The sequence below is a fragment of the Periophthalmus magnuspinnatus genome, chromosome 13 (genome assembly GCF_009829125.3).
Source record: "Periophthalmus magnuspinnatus isolate fPerMag1 chromosome 13, fPerMag1.2.pri, whole genome shotgun sequence".
NCBI classification, from domain to species: domain Eukaryota; kingdom Metazoa; phylum Chordata; class Actinopteri; order Gobiiformes; family Gobiidae; genus Periophthalmus; species Periophthalmus magnuspinnatus.
In genome coordinates this window covers 4581769-4602787 of record NC_047138.1, presented here as the reverse complement: position 1 = coordinate 4602787, position 21019 = coordinate 4581769, and the positions used below count along the sequence as shown (strand labels likewise).

Below are 21019 nucleotides of genomic sequence, written 5' to 3'. Positions count from 1 at the left end.
GGATTCTTTTTGAAGATACATGTTCATTTCCATATTAATCCCGTCCCATGTGAGACAAAAGCTATTTACATGGCAGGCTCTGAATTTCTAGTAGGTTAAGCACTTTCCCACGTTTCTAAATACGCTCAGGATGTAGCAGCGAGGACTTCAAAGAGGAAAAACATGACAAATTCGAACAGGTGTAGTCAAAATGTTTACACGGGGTTTAGCATTTCCTATGAGACGCGCTGCAAAATATTGGTCAAGACATCCTCGTCACTTTAGTTGTTGTTCATGTTTGATTTCTCTTCTCACCCACACATTTGATGCCATCTGTCTGAAAGGTGTGCTAACTTTCAGAGTCATGTTCAAATTTACAAATGCATTCTACCCAGGAATTGTAGTTGGCACAAAAAAAAAACCCATCTCCGTACACTGTTCAACATTTAAGTGCAAGTGTCTGTGTGTTTTATACCAAATTCACTTAAAGCTGCCCTGTGTACATTTTGTGGTGGAGGTGTTGCCATCTGTTTGTCTCCACGGAGACGCTTGGCACGTTGCACAGTATTAAATTCAACTTATCTATCACCATGGAGACAACTAGCGGCAACATAAGGCCGAGTTACGGGTCAGATTGGTGGAGAGGGGACCCCGCTCACAGTAAAATGCATGTATTTGATAAACACTTTAAAGTTTAATGTCATACTGTGGTACATTCCAGCAAAGATGGTACCTGCCATTTTGACTTAAGTCCCCTCGTGTTTAACATATTTTTTGAGGTTTAATATTTGCCCCATGAAGACAGCAGCTGTGTAAAAGTTGTTTTAAACACTCAACGATAAAAGATTGTCGCCGTTACTTCGCTCCTCTCTCCTGTTGCTCGCTCGCTGCTGCAGCTTTAGACGCCACATGTGTCTTAACCTTAACAGCTTCACAATCTGAGCTTTTAGCCAATTCTTATTTTTAGACGATCCGCGTCTTATTCACGATGTTAGGAGCAAACCAGTTCATGCAAGAATACGTCTGTAGATTCAATCGTCGATACGCGGTGTATATTGCGTTGATTCTCGGCGCATTTCTCCAAAAAGATCAGTTGAATTCTCATAAAAACAACATAACACGTAAGTTGAGGGGTGTGGACAAAAGTTTAAGACTGGACCGTGGTTATTCTCTGGAGCGTTTATCTAAAAATGGAAGTTAATGACAAGTAAAGCATAAAAGTAGGTCAGTTGTTACAGTTTTTAAGTAATTTAATGTTTAGAATATTGGAAAAAAATGCAATAATGGGTCTATATTCCATTGTTCTGTATGAGAATGCTAAAAAAAAACAAGAATTTTTTACCCAGATTACAGGGAATTGCATTTATTGTTATCAAAAGCTCCCGGGAGAGTGACCCCAGACCACCCTCACATGTTTCTTTTTTACTCTGTCTCTCATTTTTAAAAATATTCTTGTCCTCAGCAGCCACACACCAAAAACTCTCTCTAACAACGCTAAATCACGTTTGCTTGGTCTAAAAACCCGTGGATAACTCGCTCCTGCCCTTCAAAACGCCATCTCCACACAGACAAGCGAGTGACGGACTCCTCATCAGAAAAGTTACACTGTGCAACTTTAAATAGCACTTCGACTCACACCGGGAGCAGTTTGGGCAGCTAAAGTCTTGTCAGTGCGATGGTGAGCCTCGAGCATGGTACATTCTGGAGCCGGGCCAGTTACATTCAACGCTAACATCAAGACGCTAAGATAAACAGACGAGAACGCAGAAATAATAAAATAACATCGAACAGCATTTGATTAAATATGGATGTTCGCTGTTTTATGGAATTTCGTGGTGTTTTCGGTGTTAATTGTGAGTCTTATTCGGTTCTAGAGCACCCTGAGCTTGTTTATAGTTGTAAATAGCCTGACTGTGGTGTGTGTGGGCATGAGGAGTGGGGAAAGTGCTTTTTATCGTGTTGCAGTGCAGATGCTCAGGGCTGGCTCAGCTGCCACAGAGCCCCAGAGAGGGAGGGTGGTCCAGGTGGCATATCCCTCCTCACACACACACACACACATGAGCACACACACACAGGCCCTCATCAGTACACAATCTCCCCCAGGACCCCCCACCACCCTCCGCACACAATCCATCCACTCAGGGCTGCTCTGTTCAACCTGTACCTGTTATCCCTGACTGGGCTAGCAAGAAAACAACAACAAGGGATGATGTAGTGTCTCTGAGCTGCTAACAACCCAGACACACTTATATAATTAATCAAGAAACAAAAAACGCGCCTTATTGTAAAACTTTTAGTGGGTTTAAAGTAAGAAACGGTGCAATATGGCGAGATATCTCACGTTTAAACTGATGCTTTACATTAGAACAGTGCGGTGATGGATTATTGCTGTTACAAATTGGGGTTTTAAAGAAGACCTGTCATGCAAATTCAACTTTTTTAGAACTTTTAACCGCGCTGTAGTTATTTCCCCTCAGCATTTACGCACCCAAAGTTGTATTTGCAGTTATTCATGCATGTTTGTGCAATCTTTAATCGCTTTTCAAGATGCCATATTGCCAATCATTTCCTGTTTTCACCACCAACGACATAGGCTCACTGGTCTCTACTTACTTGCAAATTTGATTTTCTACTTTTAATCTGTCATACACACAGGGTTAGGCCGTGTTGCGTAGTCATTTTGGTACAAATTAAATAAAAAATCCACTGTTTACTAGTGTGATTTGCAGTGATCCATCTGAGCTGCTGACTTTTTGTTGTGATGATGCTTACGGCGACGTTAGCGCTGCCATTTTCAAATCGTTTTAGATGAATATTGTGATTTCAAATTCGAGTTACAGTGGTCCCTCGTTTATCGTGGGCGTTACGTTGTAAAAATAACCCGCAACAGGCGAAATCCGCGAAGTATCAGCTTTATTTTTTACAATTATTCTATATGTTTTTGGCTGTAAAACCCCTCACCACACACTTTATACACTTTTCTCACACAGGCGTTAACATTTTCTCACATTTCTCTCTCGTTTAAACTCTCTCAAAGTTCAAACCTTCGTCGGCGTCTTTGTCGGTGCAGAACGTTTCATCGACATTGTGGGTTTTGTCGGGGAGAAAACAAATCGCAAACGTACAGCACTTCAGAGTCACACTGCAATCCGACGTTTATGTAAATTTGTCTGAACACATTCTGTACTGTACAGGAGACACGGCACGGAGGAGACTGATGGACAATGGTCTACAGTCCAACGGCCAATCAGAACGCAGAACACAATACACGCTCATACGGTGTAAAAACAAATGCAAAATTGGACCAAAAAATCAGCGAAACAGCGATATAACGAGGGAAAACTGTACAACATAATGATCCACGTGTGTCATAGTGTATAATTAGGAGACAAAAGCACAACAGGTCGTCTTTAATTTGATCAAACACCAATGCAACACAATATGCACATTATTTTTTCTAGATTTTGTTATTTTTACTCTCTTTTTGGTGCTAAAAAAACACGTGGCAGCCTTCAAGCTTTGACCACGATTTGAATCCGACTGCGCCTTAGCATCACAAAAGCTAAATCGCTAAATAAACTGTTCGCAGGTATCGTGAAGCCTTCCTCCTCTTTCTGTTTACCACATAGATTCTTCAGTGTGGATATGAAAGGCCGGGTGGGCGTGTGTCATAATAAAAAAAAAGGAAACCTCTCCGTGCCTCAAGCAGCAGGGCTACCTTTCCACGAGGTGTTTTTAGTATCACTGGTAGTTAATTGCACAGACAAAATGGTGGGCTGAGAAAACCTTTGGGGCAAAATGACAGATGTGGCAGCGGTGGAGGTGGTAATAAAATAGCGCGAGAAGCCGGGGAGCCGAGCAACAGACATAAAAAGTGAGAGAGAGGTGCGGAGGTGGCGTGGCTGCTAATAGACGCCATAATGTAGGGACTAATTCACAATGCTTTTAGACTCAAAAAAGCCCTATACTGTACTTTCAATCACGCCGAGCAATTTCCAAGTCCCACCTCGCCGAGACTTTTAAAGACAAAAATGCTCATTACTGTCAACCTCCTTCTAATTAATGCACTCTTAAAATTGATTGAGGCACGCTAACTGACCCTCCCACTAAAACGCGACTCTGCCCTACTCAGCGAGCTTCCGAGAGTTATGATGACTTTACAACCTGTTTTATATTAGAGGAAGCAATTTGCCGGATAGTTCCACCTCCCTGTAAAAATCACTAGCGGAAGACAGTCATGGGAGTGGAGCTTGTCAAAAGTTTCGCCGCTAATGCCCGCAGTGGGAATTAGGGCTGTGTCAATCTTATAAACTATGACCCTTATGTGCTGACAAGAATTACGTAGGATTCTGGCCGGAGTTTCAGATACATCCAGGAGGAATTAGCGAGGTATGAACTGCTAAACAAGAGTCCGATGCGTTTCACAGAGCGTTTGTAGACGTCTAAAGTTAGCGTTTTATTTCACTTTAACGGATTATTGCGTTGTTTTCAGTGTGCATAACCTAAACGATTGCAGTTTTTCGGTATCTGCTCATTTGTGATTGTTAAATATTGCGCAGATTTAACAAGATATCCCTTCTTCTTACGAGCAAAAAGGTGCAGATAAAGACAAAGCAAATCTCTGGTATAAACCAACAAGATGAATTGGAGACAGTGATTTGACAGCTTTTGATTGGTGAGTTCAAAGTGAAGCCCAGATGGTCGTTTTGGAGCTTTCCTTAGAGCCAGGATAAATTGTTTTCTCCGTTTCTTGAAGCTCATTTTACCATTTCTTCAGGTCAAGGTGGGCAGCTGTTCTCCAGTAGGCCCAGACTGGAGGCTACGCAGACGCAGAAAGGGATGGGCCAGTGCTGAGCGGGACACGGCCCCCGCAGCTCGGGCTTACTGTCTACGGTCGGCTGAGTGCGTCGCTGGAGGGGAGTGAAGACGGACTGACGTGTTGATCGTGCGGTATTCAGCCATGCGAGAAAAAAGTCTCTAGTTAAATGAAGGCAGATGTTTAGCTATTTACTCCGACTAAATAAATAGCGCGATTTGTGTTAAATGTGTACACAAGTCAAACTTTAGGTGTCAAACGCATCACAATTACACAAAGACAGATTCTTCCAAAAGTGCAAAACAATTCTACAAAATGGAAAATTGTGTCTCTTAAATGAATTTGCTATTATGTGCTTGATTAAGTGAGAAGAGCCTGTTGTTGAAGCATCTCCCCAAAACAAATCCACCCCAATTGCACATCTGCATCTTTATTAATTAGTCTCAACAAATGGCATTCATTTTCTCCCCACATGCTCGGCTTGTTTGCTATGCTAACACACGAGAACCTTGTCCCTGGTGCATTCACTTCCCGATTTCGCTGCTGAAAACCATGTTTGTGGAGCAATGCGCAGCAGAACCAAGTGCTGGAATATTCATATATATTAACATGTAAATCGCTTTGTGTTGACTCTGGCCTGTAGGAACTGAAAGGAGACGATACATAACAATGTGTCGATGTTTCTCTCAATCAGATCTAGAAGTTAAAGGTGCTATAGTACAAAAAATGGATACTTGTGAGCTGTAAGCCATGGAATAATGCTGTTGCCTCCTCAAAAACATGCTCAGATTAGTGTTTTGTTACATCTGCAAAGCTCAAAATGCTCAGTTCCACCGTGTGATCTAACTTTTACCTTTTGTTCAATAGAGATTGTGCAATTCCAGGGCTGAAATCATCCAAATGATTCTACTGAAGGTGTACGGAGCTTAAAAAAGACAATTCGTGAAGTATCAGCTTTATTTTTTACAATTATTCTATCTGTTTTTTTATGTAAAACCCCTCACCACACACGTTATACACTTTTCTCACACAGGCGTTAACATTTTCTCACATTTCTCTCTCGTTTAAACTCTCTCAAAGTTCAAACCTTCGTAGGCGTCTTTGTCGGTGCAGAACGTTTCATCGACATTGTGGGTTTTGTCGGGGAGAAGACAAATTGCAAACGTACAGCACTTCAGAGTCACACTGCGATCCAACGTTTATGTAAATTTGTCTGAACACATTCTGTACTGTACAGGAGACACGGCACGGAGGAGACTGATGGACAATGGTCTACAGTCCAACAGCCAATCAGGATGCAGAACACAATGCACGCTCATATATTGTAAAAAAAACATGTAAAATTGCGCTTAAAAAATCCACGAAACAGCGAGAATGCGAAAGGTGAACCACGATATACTGAGAGACAACTGTATTACTGAGCGTTTTCTGTTTTGAGAGAATAACTCAGCCTAAATACGCAGGGTTTGTGTGTTTTTGATGAGAAAGCAACATTAACATAGATCAGAAAATAGCGTAACGTGGGGCTTTTGAGCTTGCATAATGAGCAGCCATAGAAAACATTTATGTGACCGGTTTATGCGTATTTTAATGCCGATAGTTGTCTGCTAACAAACTCAGTCTGATTAGAAGTCAAGAGCATAACACTGTAAGTTATGGGGCCATAGAAGAGGGAGAGGAGGACACGAGGACGCTGCTTCCCTTCTGCTATCAAATAATTAAAGTGGGCTAATGGACTGGTTTGGACAACTGAAGTCAGCAGTCTGTCCACTCTCACAATCACCCCCGTAGCTGTTAAAACCCTCTTATTCTGCCTACATTGCCTGTACATATTGTATTTAGATGCTAATTTGTCTAACCCTGGGTCAGATAACACTATATGGAATGAAAAGCGCTGAGTTTGATGTAAATTGTGAGCACTGAAGGAATGATAAAAAGAAAAATAGTGTCATAAAATGCATTGGATTTGAGGTCTAATTTGACTGTGCTGCGGACATCGGCTGTTTGCATAGGGATTACTCTCATGTGGGTTGTTAGGTGAATCGAATACTAAATAATGAGAGGAGAAACACGCAGAAGATTTTAATTAGTTTTGTTCCCATTAATATTATCTTGTTAATAGGGTCGTTCTAGTCAGAGAAGAGAAAATACATTACTTTAAATGCATTTTTAATACAGATGAAAGGGACTGGGCAGCTATCTTCCATTGTGATAAAAAATAAATAAATAAATAAATAAAAAATTAACAAAAAAGATTAAAAATCTATTCGTACACATGATACAGTTAAATATATGTCCCTTGGTAGCCCTTTTAATCCATAATGATAATTTGCAACTTTATAAGAAAAGGTATAAAAAAAAAAAAAAAGGTAAAGTATTTAATTGAAGTGTATTTTATTTGAGTTATTTTTTTTTTTTTTGTATTTCTAATTTGGAAGATTATAGTGATCTTGAAATATTAAAATAAAATGATCTTTTATGATTTTCTGTTGCTCAAAGTAAGTGTCACACTCGCGGAATTATGTCACATCGCTCACGCCTCACAGACGTCTTCACACCTGCGTAAAGACACGATTTGCCTCGGTTTTCAGACGCTGTGCAGAGAGTCAGGAGCTGAAGTCTCTGTAGCACTTCATGGATTTCATAAGCAACACACTGTAGTTGTTTATACAAAATGTGAAGGTTAAAAAAAACCAATATATACAGTGTTAAAAGTATTTGCGGCTCCTAGTGTTTGTTTGTTTTTGTTTTTTTTCCCGGGTCCAAATGACTCTTTGGGGGTTAAAGTCTACCGACCCTTGGCCTATAGACTTTCAGCGGTATTAACGAATGATTGATGAAGGTAAAAATATATCCAGCAATCAATAAACTGCACTTATGACTTGGCTCAGTGTATTTTAATGCAGTGTCCCCGTGAGTCGTCCTCTTACTATGTGCAAATATCTGGACTAAATATGTCAAAAAGAGTAAGACGGTTCTATTTAAGTCTCTGCAGAAAAGTTGGTTTAAATAATTCACCAGAGTTTGTTATTGCGAATATTAAACTGTATATTTCACACATGCATTTACTCAGTGCAGTATCCTTTTGTTGACCTAACTGTTATAGTCTCAGTGATTTACGGCGTGGAGCTTTCTTTATTTTAGACCGTGGCTATAGCAGACTGGAAAACCCCTCAACATTTCTGGATTCGTTCCGACTCAATTACAAGTTAAAAGTTGGCATGCACAATCTAAATCTAATCTAAAATCTGCAATGGAACTATAATCTGTGTTAATAACTTTCCCTGTCAGTATTCATAATGTTATCTTAGATTGCTGCAGATACAGAACAGTCTTTCTCCAGCAAAAAAAACAAAGTTCTAACACGAAACAAGTGAACCTCTCGGAACATTTGAAAATGAAAAGATGACATGGATGAGTCAAAGTTGTATTTCTGGCTGTTACATTTGTGTGATGTCTAATTTGGCCGTGGTTGTCAGCCTCAGCTCTGGAGGCTGTGCCAGACTTACCTCCCTGTCCCACTGAGGGGATAGAGGCTTTCATGTGAGGGGAGGGGCCATGAGCGGATCAGCCTTGTGGGAGACAGTTTAAATCTTGACAATTAGTCAGTGCTGTCGCCCGGTGAGATCTCACACTGTGACAAATGACTCCGGCAGCTTTAATTGTGTAAAAGGCACATTTTTGGGGATGGTAATTAGAAATATGCTGCTCTCATTTTTCAGGGTTAAATCATGTGTCCAGGAGCCAGACTGCTGCTATGATGATCAGACGTTTCAAATGCTGCGTAAAAAAAATATACTGCAATGGGCCGTACCCGCTTTTTTCATGTAATAAAGTAAATTATGTTTCGCCGCACTACAGATACATAGTAAAAAAAGCTCTTAGGGTCAAAATAAGACATCTGTGTCCTGTCTGTGTCTAATCATAAAGCATTTTACTGCTGCCAAACGAGGAAGTGCGCTCTCAGTTTGGTTGTATTATCATTATGGGAACAATAGTTTTAGGAATTAATCTAAGTGAAAGTTGCTGGATTTGTTTTTACTGAACTTTTTGCTGCAATACGAACACAAAATATTGATATCTGATCCAAAATGTTTTAAAATCACAATTTGAAACGTGATAAAAGAAGTAAATTGAAAAAAAAGTTGGTAAAAATGAATGAATGTCTATCATGTTTGACCCAAAGTGTTTGCGAATAACACACTCATCAATATACAGAGCGACTAATGAGTTTACACGTGGGCCGAGCGGCTCTCTGACAGCGGGTGAAGACAGATGATGAGGACAAAATGCAAAGGTTGCACACACTAACAACTGTTAATCACATTGCAACTCCTGCGTCTGTATCATCCCAACTGCGCCGTGCCCACTCTCCAAAGCAGAGAGCTGCCTCTTGTGGCGAACATAATGAAAAGAATGTAGTCGTCACTCATAATGGCTCTCTAAATAGCATTTTCTGCTTTATTAGTCATAGTTAATGATGTTGAAGGGGCTGCGAGTGATGCAAAACCCTTTTGTGCAAAGCCTTTCTCTCACAGTGAACGCTCTGTGATCAAAAAAAGATTCCCCCACAATTGAGCTTGAATATGTTTTACACGCTGGGCTAACTTTGCCTATTTTAGAAGGGGAAATGTACATGCCCTACAGAAGAGATGGATGGCACAAGTCTGGGAATAAAACACAACGACTGGATGCCACTTTAGACAGACAGCTGGACCAGAAAGGCAAGTCTCACTTAGTGCAGATTCTCCGCTCCAGTGCAAAACCCTACAGAAAAATGTCAGCACAGTATCTGCATCTGGGACACGAGGAGGCACAAAAGCTCCAATTGTGAATTCCCATCAGACCTTAAATGTTTACTCTCAGTGTAGTCAGGCTGACAATTTCCCTGACTGTGTGAACCAATTTGAATTTTCAAAGATGAAGAGAGAGATGAAAAAACTGTCAATTATGCTGCAAATAATAACTTCTTACAAGACCTATACAATTCATAGCTACTTTTTGTGGGTTTGCATGCCAGTTTCAATATATTTATGCATAGATCAGCAGCAAGTAAGTACAAAATCAGTGTATGGACTCAAAAACACACTTTAGTCACTTATTAATCATTCTTATACACTAAAAACATTCCGTCCCGCCCATTTTTCCTGTAAATGCAACTAAACTATGCTTTTTTATGGTGGTACTTCCAGTTAAGGGGGGATCCGGCTCTTTTCTGATTCTTTAGGAGGCTTTAAAATGTCTTCGTAGTCCGTATAGAACTTATTTTCTGTCAAGATCAGCTGCCCCGTGCAAAATAATACAACCCCAAAGAGGATGGCGGTGCCCACTGCAACTTCTAAGGTAAATATGTTGGTGTAAAGTGTCTTACGTTGGATATCGATGGTGACGCTGGTCTCTTTGCCATTGGGTACTGCCTTGTTGGAGGCTTTACAGATGATCTGCTGCCCGGTCTCGATGTTTGTTGGGGATAAGTACAGAGTGCTCACTGTGCTCTCTCTCCTGCCGTCCCTCAGTAATGTCTGCAAAACAAATGAATTGCGTAAGTCTTTTTTGTGTGGTTGTTCATGTTGGATAGGCGTGCGTTCATTAAGAGTGGTCGAGCACATGAATGAAGAGCATGCAGACAAAGTGTATGAAATATTGAATGGCCACATTTTTTGCACCTTCAAGGGAGTCAAAGCGCTTTACATCAACGAAGGCACGGCAAGTTTATTTGTATAGCATAATTCGTATATAAAGTAATTCAAAGTGCTTTACAGAATAAGAAAGACATTCAAATCACAATACAACAAATCAAAACACAAATAAAAATCATAAAATTAACATTAAAACAGAAGAGTGCAGGATAAAACCCTTTCAGTCACATGCTCAGATAAAAAGAACTATTTTGAGCCTGGATTTAAACATTGTCAAAGTAGAGGACTGTCTCACATCTTCAGGAAGACTGGTTTAGTCCTGGTTTAGTCCTGGTTTAGTCCTGATTTATTCCTGGTTTAGTCCTGGTTTAGTCCTGGTTTAGTCCTGGTTTAGTCCTGGTTCAGTCCTGGTTTAGTCCTGGTTTAGTCCTGATTTATTCCTGGTTTAGTCCTGGTTTAGTCCTGATTTATTCCTGGTTCAGTCCTGGTTTAGTAATCCTCATGTGAGATGGTTCATGTGGCTCATGTGGGAGATGTTCTTTGGTGCTGGTCCATGGAGAGACTTGAGCTGCTTTAAAGTCTCTGAGCCACAGGAGCCACAGACCTGAGCCACAGGACACATGTGTGAAGTACTTCCTGGTTCTAGTCAGGACCCGAGCAGCAGTGTTCTGGATGTTCTGTTCTGTCTTAAGGCTCGTTTGGAGAGGCCAGTGAGAAGGACGTTACAGTCGTCTGACCTAGTCTCTCTAAGTCTGGTTTTGACAGTTTACATTTGATTTTTGCAATGTTTTTAGATGGTAAAAAGCTGCAGATGTGGCTGTTAAAGTTCAAGTCTGAGTCCATTATTACCTCTAGATTTCTCGACTGATTTGAAGGTTTTAGAGAGAGAGACTGGAGGTGATCGCTGACACTTTCTCTATGTTTCTGTGGCCAGAGATGATGACTTCTTATCTAAGTTTAGTTGGAGAAAGTTGTTTTGCCTCCACACTCTGATCTGTTGGATGCAGTGAGCGAATCCACTGGTCCAGATTCACCTTCTGCAGTGAGACATAGATCTGAGCGTCATCTGCAGGACTGTTGTGGCAGGACACATTATCGCTGCGTATTAACTGGACTAACGGCAGCATGTAGAGACTGAAACCACTCACTTTATCTTGTCCAAAAACACGACAACACTATTCATCTGTGGGAGTGGAATTCGAACCGGCAACCTATATCATTGGACAAACACTTTGCCAACTGAATTACATAAAAATCCATATATACAGTAGATCTATATCAGTAAAAGAACACAAAATGATATAAATAGGAAGGAAAAACATCACAGATTATATTGAGAAGAAATGCTGAAATGAATTGTTGAATAAGATCCTGACAAAAGTATCGAATAACCACTATTGACAAGTGAGAATCTAAAGTAACACGATTGTTTTGGACCAAAACAACTCCAAACTAGTCCGAAGAAAGAGAAGAGATGGAACAAAGTCTATTGGATAAGCTTTGAAGGTGGTGTAAAATAGTAAAAAGACAGGAAATTCATGAATATAAACATGTTGTCCCCTGCGGCCAGTGCCAGTGGCAAAGCACGGCAGATTGATTAAAAAAAAGAGAAGAAATATGTTTTTGAGCTCCCTTTTGTGTGTCTGCCGAGGCTCGCTCCAGTGCATGGCTTGTCATACCGCACAAAGGAAATCAATCTTCTTTTCAGCGTTCATCCTCTGAGCCCTACATTGTGGAAGCCATCTGGAATCCGCTGGTACAGTGCGGAGCGGCGGCGGGGTGCTCCGGGAGGGCCGGCCGCTCCATGTGAAGCGGAGCGGGACACAACTTAAGGCAGCCACTAGAACAAATAGTGTGGGCAACAGGGCACGCAGCGGCCAGCAAGAGAGTCGAAACGCATTTCCAGGGAACATCTTTAAACAAGGCTCACTGGGGCTCTGTGCTTTGGTATGAGACAGAACAATAACACTTTGGACTAGTACTTTTGTGTAATTATAAAAAGAACTATAATAATTGCAGGGGATATCTGACTAGAAAGTGCTTGTGGGGCCATGTTTCAGATCAGTTTTTTCTTTTTTTGTTTGTGTTTTAACAGTTTAAACGTTCATTTTATAACTTTTTATGGAAGGAATGGGCTTATTGATCAGCTTAAAATGTTACACAGTATGTCGTTTAACTTATCTATCTTGCATTAATTCCAGGTGCTTTACAGATGCTTTCAGAACTAAAACGTAACATGAAAAATCAGCATTCGCCTCTCAACAGATGTGACGTGTAACTTGTAGAATAGTGGTTCATAGGTAGAAAAAAAAAAAAACTAAAAACTAAAAACTGTTGAAGTTGTATAGCAAAAGACGAAGTTTAAATCTGTCAAGTGGAGAAATCATAAGTTGAAGTTGTGTTGTTTCAAAAAAGTTGTTTTCATAGTTTGTCCATGGTGCGACTTATACTCTGATGCGACTTATACGTGAAATTATTAAAATATATAGTTTCACATCTTCGTTACTGTCACAGTGACGACCACGCAAGGGCACTCTAGGCTTATGTACAAGTATGGCAGCCATCTACTCCCAGAGCGATGCTTCATCTACTCCCAGAACGACGCTTCATCTACTTCCGGAGCGACGCTTCATCTACTTCCGGAGCGACGCTTCATCTACTTCCGGAGCAGGGGGAATTGTTTAGAAGTGACACAGAGGATGGAAAAATCGATGGATTTTGTGATTTGGCGTGAAATCGAGAGTAAACTTGTTGTTAAGCTTGTTTTCTATGCTTTAGTTATCTGATTAACTGTTTATATCTTACGTTAACAAACCAGACAGTTTGTTGTTTATGTGTTGCGTTAGCGTGCTGTACTGCTATTCAGCCTGTTATTGTTTATTTTATTGTTATTTTTTATTATAACTTGCCTTTAAATATAAATTGTATGTTCTTAGCCTCAGATTTTGTCAAATACATCTCCCCAAAAATGCGACTTATAGTCCAGCGTGACTTATATACATTTTTTTCTTCATTATTACGCATTTTTTCACCGGTGCGACTTATACTCCAGAGCGACGTATAGCTCAGAAAATACAGTATTGCTCTTTCGCATCAAGTGTAGAGGTATTAAAATGTTTAACTATTCACTTCAGTACAAAGGTTCGGTAACTCAAATATGGAAACAATGATGGTTAAAATATATCTTAAGAATATGAACATTGTGTATAAAAAGCTCCATAATAAGCATGAATTACTGGATATCTCAGACGTGGATTCATTGTCGGTATTGTAACCAGGGCTAATTATCTCCTCATTTTGTTACATTAATGCACGCTCTTCTTATATGTTTTGTGTCTTCCCACAAGAGCCATTTCTTCAGTATGCAATTAACAATTCAGGAAGCTTAAAATACATCCCCTATTGGCACTTAAACAAAACTTCTAACACATACCAGGTTAAGGTTAACTTACTTTATGAGCATTTTACACTGTGGTTTTTGGATCATTATATCCTCTATTCAGATATACTAAAATAATTGCTGTTTCAATGCCCTTTTACCTTTTTGCACACAACTAATTCTTAGTTCTCGATTTTTCATTTCCATTTTTAAAAGCTTCTCCCCAGGGTTACCTCGTACTGAAGTGGTACTTGCAGTGGCTCCTCTTCAGATCAAGTTCTGATTTGGTTGGTGAGTGCTGTTTATCGACTTTTTGCACAAACCTCCTTTTGTGGACAAACCGCTCTGTCAAAGCCTGGACTGGTCATTGGTGGTGGTCAGACAGTGCTGGTGGTCTGAGGGGGCTGGTGGTGGTGGTTAGAGGGAGCTGGTGGTGGTGGTAACAGGGGGTTGGTAGTAGTAGTCAGAAGGGGACAAGTGGTCAGAGGGGGCAGGTGGTGGTGGTTAGAGGGAGCTGGTGGTCAGAGAGGGGTGGTGGCCAGAGAGTAGGTAGTGGCTGGTGGTGGTGGTCAGAGGGGGCTGGTGGTCAGGGGAAGCTGGTAGTGGTGATTAGAGGGGGCTGGTGGTCAGAGGGGGCTGGTAGTGGTGGTCAGAATGGGACAGGTGGTCAGAAAGGGGGCTGGTGGCGGTGGTCAGAAAGGGCTGGTGGTAGTGGTCAGAGGGGGTTGGTGGTCAGGGGAAGCTTGTAGTGGCGGTCAGAAGTGGCTGATGGTCAGAGGGGGCTGGTAGTGGTGATTACAGGGGGCTGGTGGTCAGAAGGGGCTGGTGGTCAGAGGAGGCCCGTGTGGTGGTCAGAGGGGGCTGGTAGTGGTGGTTACAGGGGGCTGGTGGTCAGAGGGGGCTGATGGTCAGAGGAGGCAGGTGGTCTGAGAGTGCTGGTAGTGGTAGTCAGAGGGGGCTGGTGGTGGTGGTCAGAGGGGGCTGATTGTCAAAAGGGGCTGGAGGTCAGAGGGGGCTGGTGGTGGTGGTCAGAGGGGGCTGATTGTCAAAAGGGGCTGGAGGTCAGAGGGGGCTGATTGCTTATATTAGTAGCCTCGCTTCTGCCAGTCTACACCAAAGCAGCTGTGGCTATAACAGCAGCTCACCAGCACCAAGTGTGGAGTGAATGAAACACACAAACCTGTAAAGTGACGTTGATCATCTGGAGAAGTGCGATATAAGACGACTGTATCATTCTGACGGTTCAAATCTGCTGTTAAATTCATGTACTTAATATCTCCCTCTACCTCTACTTTTTTTTTTTGCTATATTCCTTCAATAAAAAAATATAACTAAACTGAATATTTCTTTCATATTTCAATTCTATCTGTTGAATATTGAAGTTTTATTTTATTGCATGTTCATTCCCTCACATCTCCTGAACACGATTGAATAAAAAAGCACATATAATAAAACCTAAACAAATACATCCTCACTCCTGCACTGAGAGGATATTACAGATGCTGCCCATGTATCTGTGAACTTCATTTCCATGTGATGAAATTCATAGTTGTGCATGAGTCACTTCTAAAGCAGAAGGCATTAGCTGTCAGAGGCAGGATATGTCAATGTAATATCTCTTCTGACACAATCAGGATTGTTTCCCTCGTCGCTCTGGACCTGTCTCGAGTCATTAATCTTAGAAAAGAGGTTAGCTGCCTGGCACATTACATTCAACACCATGCTACATTACAAATTGATACATTTTCCTATCCTCGCCCGGAGCCTGTGAGGAGATTTAACCACGCTCTCAGATGAATGTTAACGGTAACGAGGCTGAGATGGAAATGATCACCTTTTTACAGCATTTAAAAACGCATTTGTCTGATTCTAGCTGCTGTGAAAAGAGAAAGAAGTCTAATTGTGCAGGTTTGGCCTTCAGTCTGTAGGACTCTGCTAAGTCTAAGGAAAATTGTAAAAATTAAATTAAATATAAGGCTTTTCTATGTCGAATAATAAGCATTTTTATAACAAACTAAGATGGACAGTAGATCATATTTTATACCACCCACATTCTAACCACTTTACCTTTAACGATGTTTACAAGCAATTACATGGAGCGTTCCATTTAAAGATCAAGGAGTTTACAGTGTTTTATATAAATAATTGAGACTAATGATCCTTTTTTATGTAGAGCACTTGTCATGTCCACTTAGGAAACAAAATTGCGTTGTTTGTCTTGAGTTTGTTTGATTAACACGCTATGTACTTAATAATTGCACTCATGATCCATTAGAGGAAGGAGCAATAAAAATAGAACCAATTCAGGAAATCTTTCTTTCAAGAGGCACTGAGCAGCGGACAATAATATCTTTTTCAGACTGAATATTGATGTCAAATTTTTCTGCGGAAAAGATTTCTGTCTGCAATGGCACCATTACCTGAAATTAAATAGCACTGGTACTGCAAAATGAGGAGTGTAGCGATAACATGAAAGTTTTCTACAAATGAAAACTTGATAGATTTGACGATTTATTTATACAAGGAGAAATTACGTATCTATTACCCTGGGCACATTATTGCTTTGCCTGAAACGTTCCAGTACTTTGAAAAACATGTATGCTTATGTATTCTTATTGTAAGTGAGGTAATTTAACAGATCTGACCAGTAACTTGGGCTTGGCATCACCTGTTTATCTGCATGGAGACACTCTGTTCCACCTTGTGATGTCATGAAGCGGTAGCACATGTTAACAGCTCCTTTTATCTTTAGTTCAGTAGAGTTTGACAATTCCAGGACTGAAATTATCCAAATGATTTTCGCGAAGAAGCTTAAAAACACAGTGGAGCACTTCCTGTCTAACCACACGATGACATCACAAGGTCGAACAGAGCCTAAACATCTGTGAATGAACCTAAATGCAACTACAGATATGTTTTTGATGAGGAAACAACATTATAACAGATCAGAAAATAGCGTAATATGGTCCTTTTAATGCCATACTGTGGAACATTTTGGGCAAAGCAATAAGCATTTGGTGGACAGATACATATACATATCCATTTTTACTCTTTTTACTTCCACATCACGTCATTTTTTAAGCTATAAACCCATGTATTTGTGAAATAAAGTGAGAAAGCATCATTTTTAAGCTGTTTCTTCACTCATTATGATCTTCGTACGTCGCAGACACAAGAATAATTTGCTATTTGTCCCATTTGGATGGAAATATAACATTAGGCGTTGATGTATCCTTAGCCTTACTTTGCATTCTGTGTTGATATTCCCCCATTACCATTTACACTGACAGGCCTGCTGCTCTTCATTTTGTGGGTCACTCCGTTCATGACACATTTTCTTTAGCGCTACCCTCACTAATGATAAGCAATGCATCAGGCTTGCTATCATTTTCGATGGTAAAATAACCGCGGGTTGTTAAGTGCGAGACTTCCTCTTTAGCCACTCGTCCTGTAAATAGCTTTTTGAGAGGTCACGCAGAGGAGTTTTTGAAGAGCACAGTAAAGAGCGATGCTTGGGCCACCAGTATCAGTCGATGCGTTTGACACCATCTAAATCCTCACAGGCACATCTGCTCACATTAGTCCCTTCTTCCTCTGTGGGATATGAGAGGCCCATCAGAGCGGATGATTACGCAGAAAAAATGTACCCCTGCTGCTCCTTGCACCCCAAAAAGTCATCTTCTTTTAATCAAGCCCATTGCTTTTTAATGGCAGGCAATAGAGATAAGAGGGTAGAGGGACATACTTGGGCTCGACGCGGACATGCCAGATCCATCAGCACGTAAATGTCCTCATATCGGGAGGAAGTGCAAGTCAAAAACGCACTCTCCACACGCCATTAGCACGTAGCACCTCCAGCCATAATTTTTATTCAAATCGGAGCCTAGCTGGTGCCGAAACCCCCAACCCAATCAATGGCATTTATCTGGTGTGCGAGAAAAGCCGATAATGGGATGAGGCAGCTTGGGGAACGCAGGGAGACACGGGAGGCGTTAGTTGGATCGCCAAAGTACCGGGTCTCCTGATGTCATTGGTTTTAATGGAAATGGAGCATGACAGTGTTTGATTGCACGATTAGCCCGCGGGGTGAGTGTCAGTCACAGGGTCAGGTGATCACAGGTGCTAATGAATAGGTTCTGTGACACAGGAAAACGTAATGTCATTTGTAATTATATGTATTAGTTTAGGGAAATGGAAACGAGATATTGAAGATTGCATATAGATCCCATGTGTGAGGAGGATTCTTGAAGGTATTACATCTAAGAACTTAACAAAATTGACTTAACTTTGATTCTCACGCGAATTTAGCTGATTACGCTCAATGTGGAGGAGCAGCTACATCACGTTATTCCAATTCCTAATCCAATTTCCACTCATATCAGTAGGATTTTCCCTGATTGAGATGATATTGTTGATGACCTGACCTTCTAACCAGCTAGGTTGTGGTTCAGGGACCACCAAGGCACCTTACAAACTTAATTCTACTCGTATCCGGAATCGTTTCCTGCCAAAAGATGGAAGGAGAAATATAGATTGATGATTAAATTTTCACCATAGCACTTCGAGACAATGTTTGCATAGTTATCACATTGGGAAACCAGTGTTGTGTGGGCAAAGAAAATCAAAATTAAAACTTAAGTTCAAAAGTTCATGACATGAGCTTCACCACAATAAATCATACGATGAAAAACTCTAGATCGTGTACTCACATTCCAGCAGAGTACTGTAACAACATGCCGTGAACCTGTTTCCATATGAAGGATCCATGCGGACAGGCAGACATGCGGTCCCCTCCCTGCGGGTGGCCCCTCGATCTACAAACCTGGAGCGACACACACCTCTATGCTTACCTTGGAGTACATGGCCCCGTTAAGGACCTCTCCATTACGGATCCAGATGATGGAGGCAGCTGGTTTGGCGTTGTCGGCGTGACAGGTCAGATTCAGAGGGTCACCGGCTCTCAGACTGACCACAGGACCACCGCTGATCACAGGGTCTTCTGGTGGAACTAAAGGCAGGGGAACAAAACAGGGCGTGATTAGTGACACAGGTACTTTTTTCTTTCTTTTTTTACAATGAAGATGTCGGTTTCTCTTCTGTTGTATGAAGAACAGGCGCAGAGGCTCAGGAATCGTTCTGTAGATCTTTTCTGTACAGTCGGGTGAAAATTCAACGCAGAAAGTCTAACGCAGAGTCTAAAAAATTGAGATTACACCCGCCTGGAGTGTTTGTGTTGTACACTTCCTGTATTAAGGATTCTATTGTGAAGAAATGAGAAATGTGGCCTTGACCAAAAAGTTTCGGTTATGTCTGAGTTTTCTGTGATTATGAGAAATGACAACTGTTATATGGGAAACAGAACATTTTGTAGCCGATGTATTGTATATTGTTCACAAAGATAAAACAGCTGAAAACTTGCATTATTCTCATCACAATAGTACATTTCAAACTGGAATTACTAACGACTAAGCTCAGTATTCCAGACCAATATCTTTGAAAATGTATTATATGTAACCCTATTGTACATGCATATTTATCGTGACACAGCGGGGTGATTTATGAAGACAAGAGACCCACTTAACTTCACATAAACTATTCCAATATTCCTACATTTACAGACAGAGCATCCTTTCTTTGCATAACCTTTGCTTGGAACACGTTGACTTTTGTTCTCCTCTCCAGAGTTGCCAGCAGAAGTAAGCAGCACGACACGCTCGTAAAGCAACTGATCAAAGTCTCCTTCTGTCTTACATGAGGGCCGATGTATGTGGTTTTTTTTCTCCTTTCCCTTTTATATCTGTAACTGCGGTGAATTATTGATTGACCTGCGCGCTCATTACAATGCAGATCTGGGGCAGATGAAAATCAAAGGCTTCATGCAGCTGCCATATTGCTCCGCATAAGTAAGATGGGGAGTTGCGAGGTTGTTACGGGTTGAGGGTACGCAATTTTGTACAGCATATTTTACATTTATTGATATCGAGTACCAGTACGTGTCCTGCTGTAATTCACCGTAAGTGGTCATATCGGTTTTTGCCTGGTATTTGCGTCCTGTCATTTCAAGTGAATCACGGATGGCGGCAAATGACTAATGCCTTGTTTGTTTGTTGTTATTTGTCCAGTTTTTGAAGGACATACTGTACAATCCCGGTAACACATTCACAATGAACAACTATGAATCAGGGCACTGTGGGTGTAGCAAAAAATCTGTAGCAGAAGACCGGGTTAGTCCAGTGATGTTGGCAAGATTATGTCAACGCTTTCTTACGAGAATAGCCACGGTTTTGAAGCACTTTTCAACTCATGACTACAGAACAAAGAGAATGATGTATAAATATTTCCAAATGATCAATTAAGAGTGGAAAAAAATGCATTACTTCACAAATAATTAACTTAGCTTGGCTGAAATGGGATTAAAATTCAAATCTATCAACTGGACAAAAGGTTGTAGGAGTGAAGACTTTTGCTGCTCACCCAAGAAGCTTCTGTCTACAAACACAAACTGTGAAGAATATTTGTTTTAGTTTCAGTGTTTAGCTCCTCCCTTCGACAGATATAAGGCAGTGTCCACCTGTAATCTGACAAAAAAACTGAAGAAGCGGCTTGGACGACCCGCAAAACGTCTTCACTCCTACAACTTTTTGTCCAGTTGACACAATGGAATTTCTCTTTTCCCTTAACCTAACACCCTTTTTTCACTTTTTATCATGCATTGCCCTTTCATTCATCTATAATATTGTAGTAGTAACATGATAATTATAAATACGCGACAGTGTTTTGTACATCCCTTCAGTCTGGCGTTGTTATGATGGGTCGCTGTGACAGAGATTGCCAAGGGCCACCATCATTGATTTACTGTCTGCATAATGTACATGGCTGGTGCAGTAATTAAATGCCATAGGAGGTGTGAAGCTAACAAGTTGGGTTGTCACTATCACTCAAGGCAGTTTGTCAATTGGAGTTCATAAACTGACACTTGAGGTTCTTTTTGTCCATAGTAATAAGGTTAAGTCGCTGTATCGCTGGTGTTGAAACTAACCTTATTTGAAATACATTGAATAAAACATTTTAGCGGGACAGGGCAAGGGTAACAACTGTGGGTATACCCATTTGGAGGGCTTCATACATCACTAAGTCGCACCCTTGACCTCTACCAGTTTCGAATGTCTGCTTTTAGCCTTTCAGCCTTGGGTTTCCTTCCAGAAC

At 41.0% G+C, this 21019-nt stretch overlaps 1 protein-coding gene across 1 annotated transcript in view; it reads right to left on the bottom strand.

Moving 5' to 3' along the window:
* The window catches only part of kirrel3b (kirre like nephrin family adhesion molecule 3b), a 70213-nt gene that overhangs the window by 32233 nt on the left and 16961 nt on the right, over positions 1–21019 (bottom strand). Inside the window, exons 3-4 of the mRNA XM_033977531.2 lie at positions 18664–18821; positions 10167–10317 (exon numbers count right to left, since the gene is read on the bottom strand). Coding sequence (XP_033833422.2) covers positions 10167–10317; positions 18664–18821 — 309 coding nt within the window. The remainder of the gene's footprint in view (positions 1–10166; positions 10318–18663; positions 18822–21019) is intronic.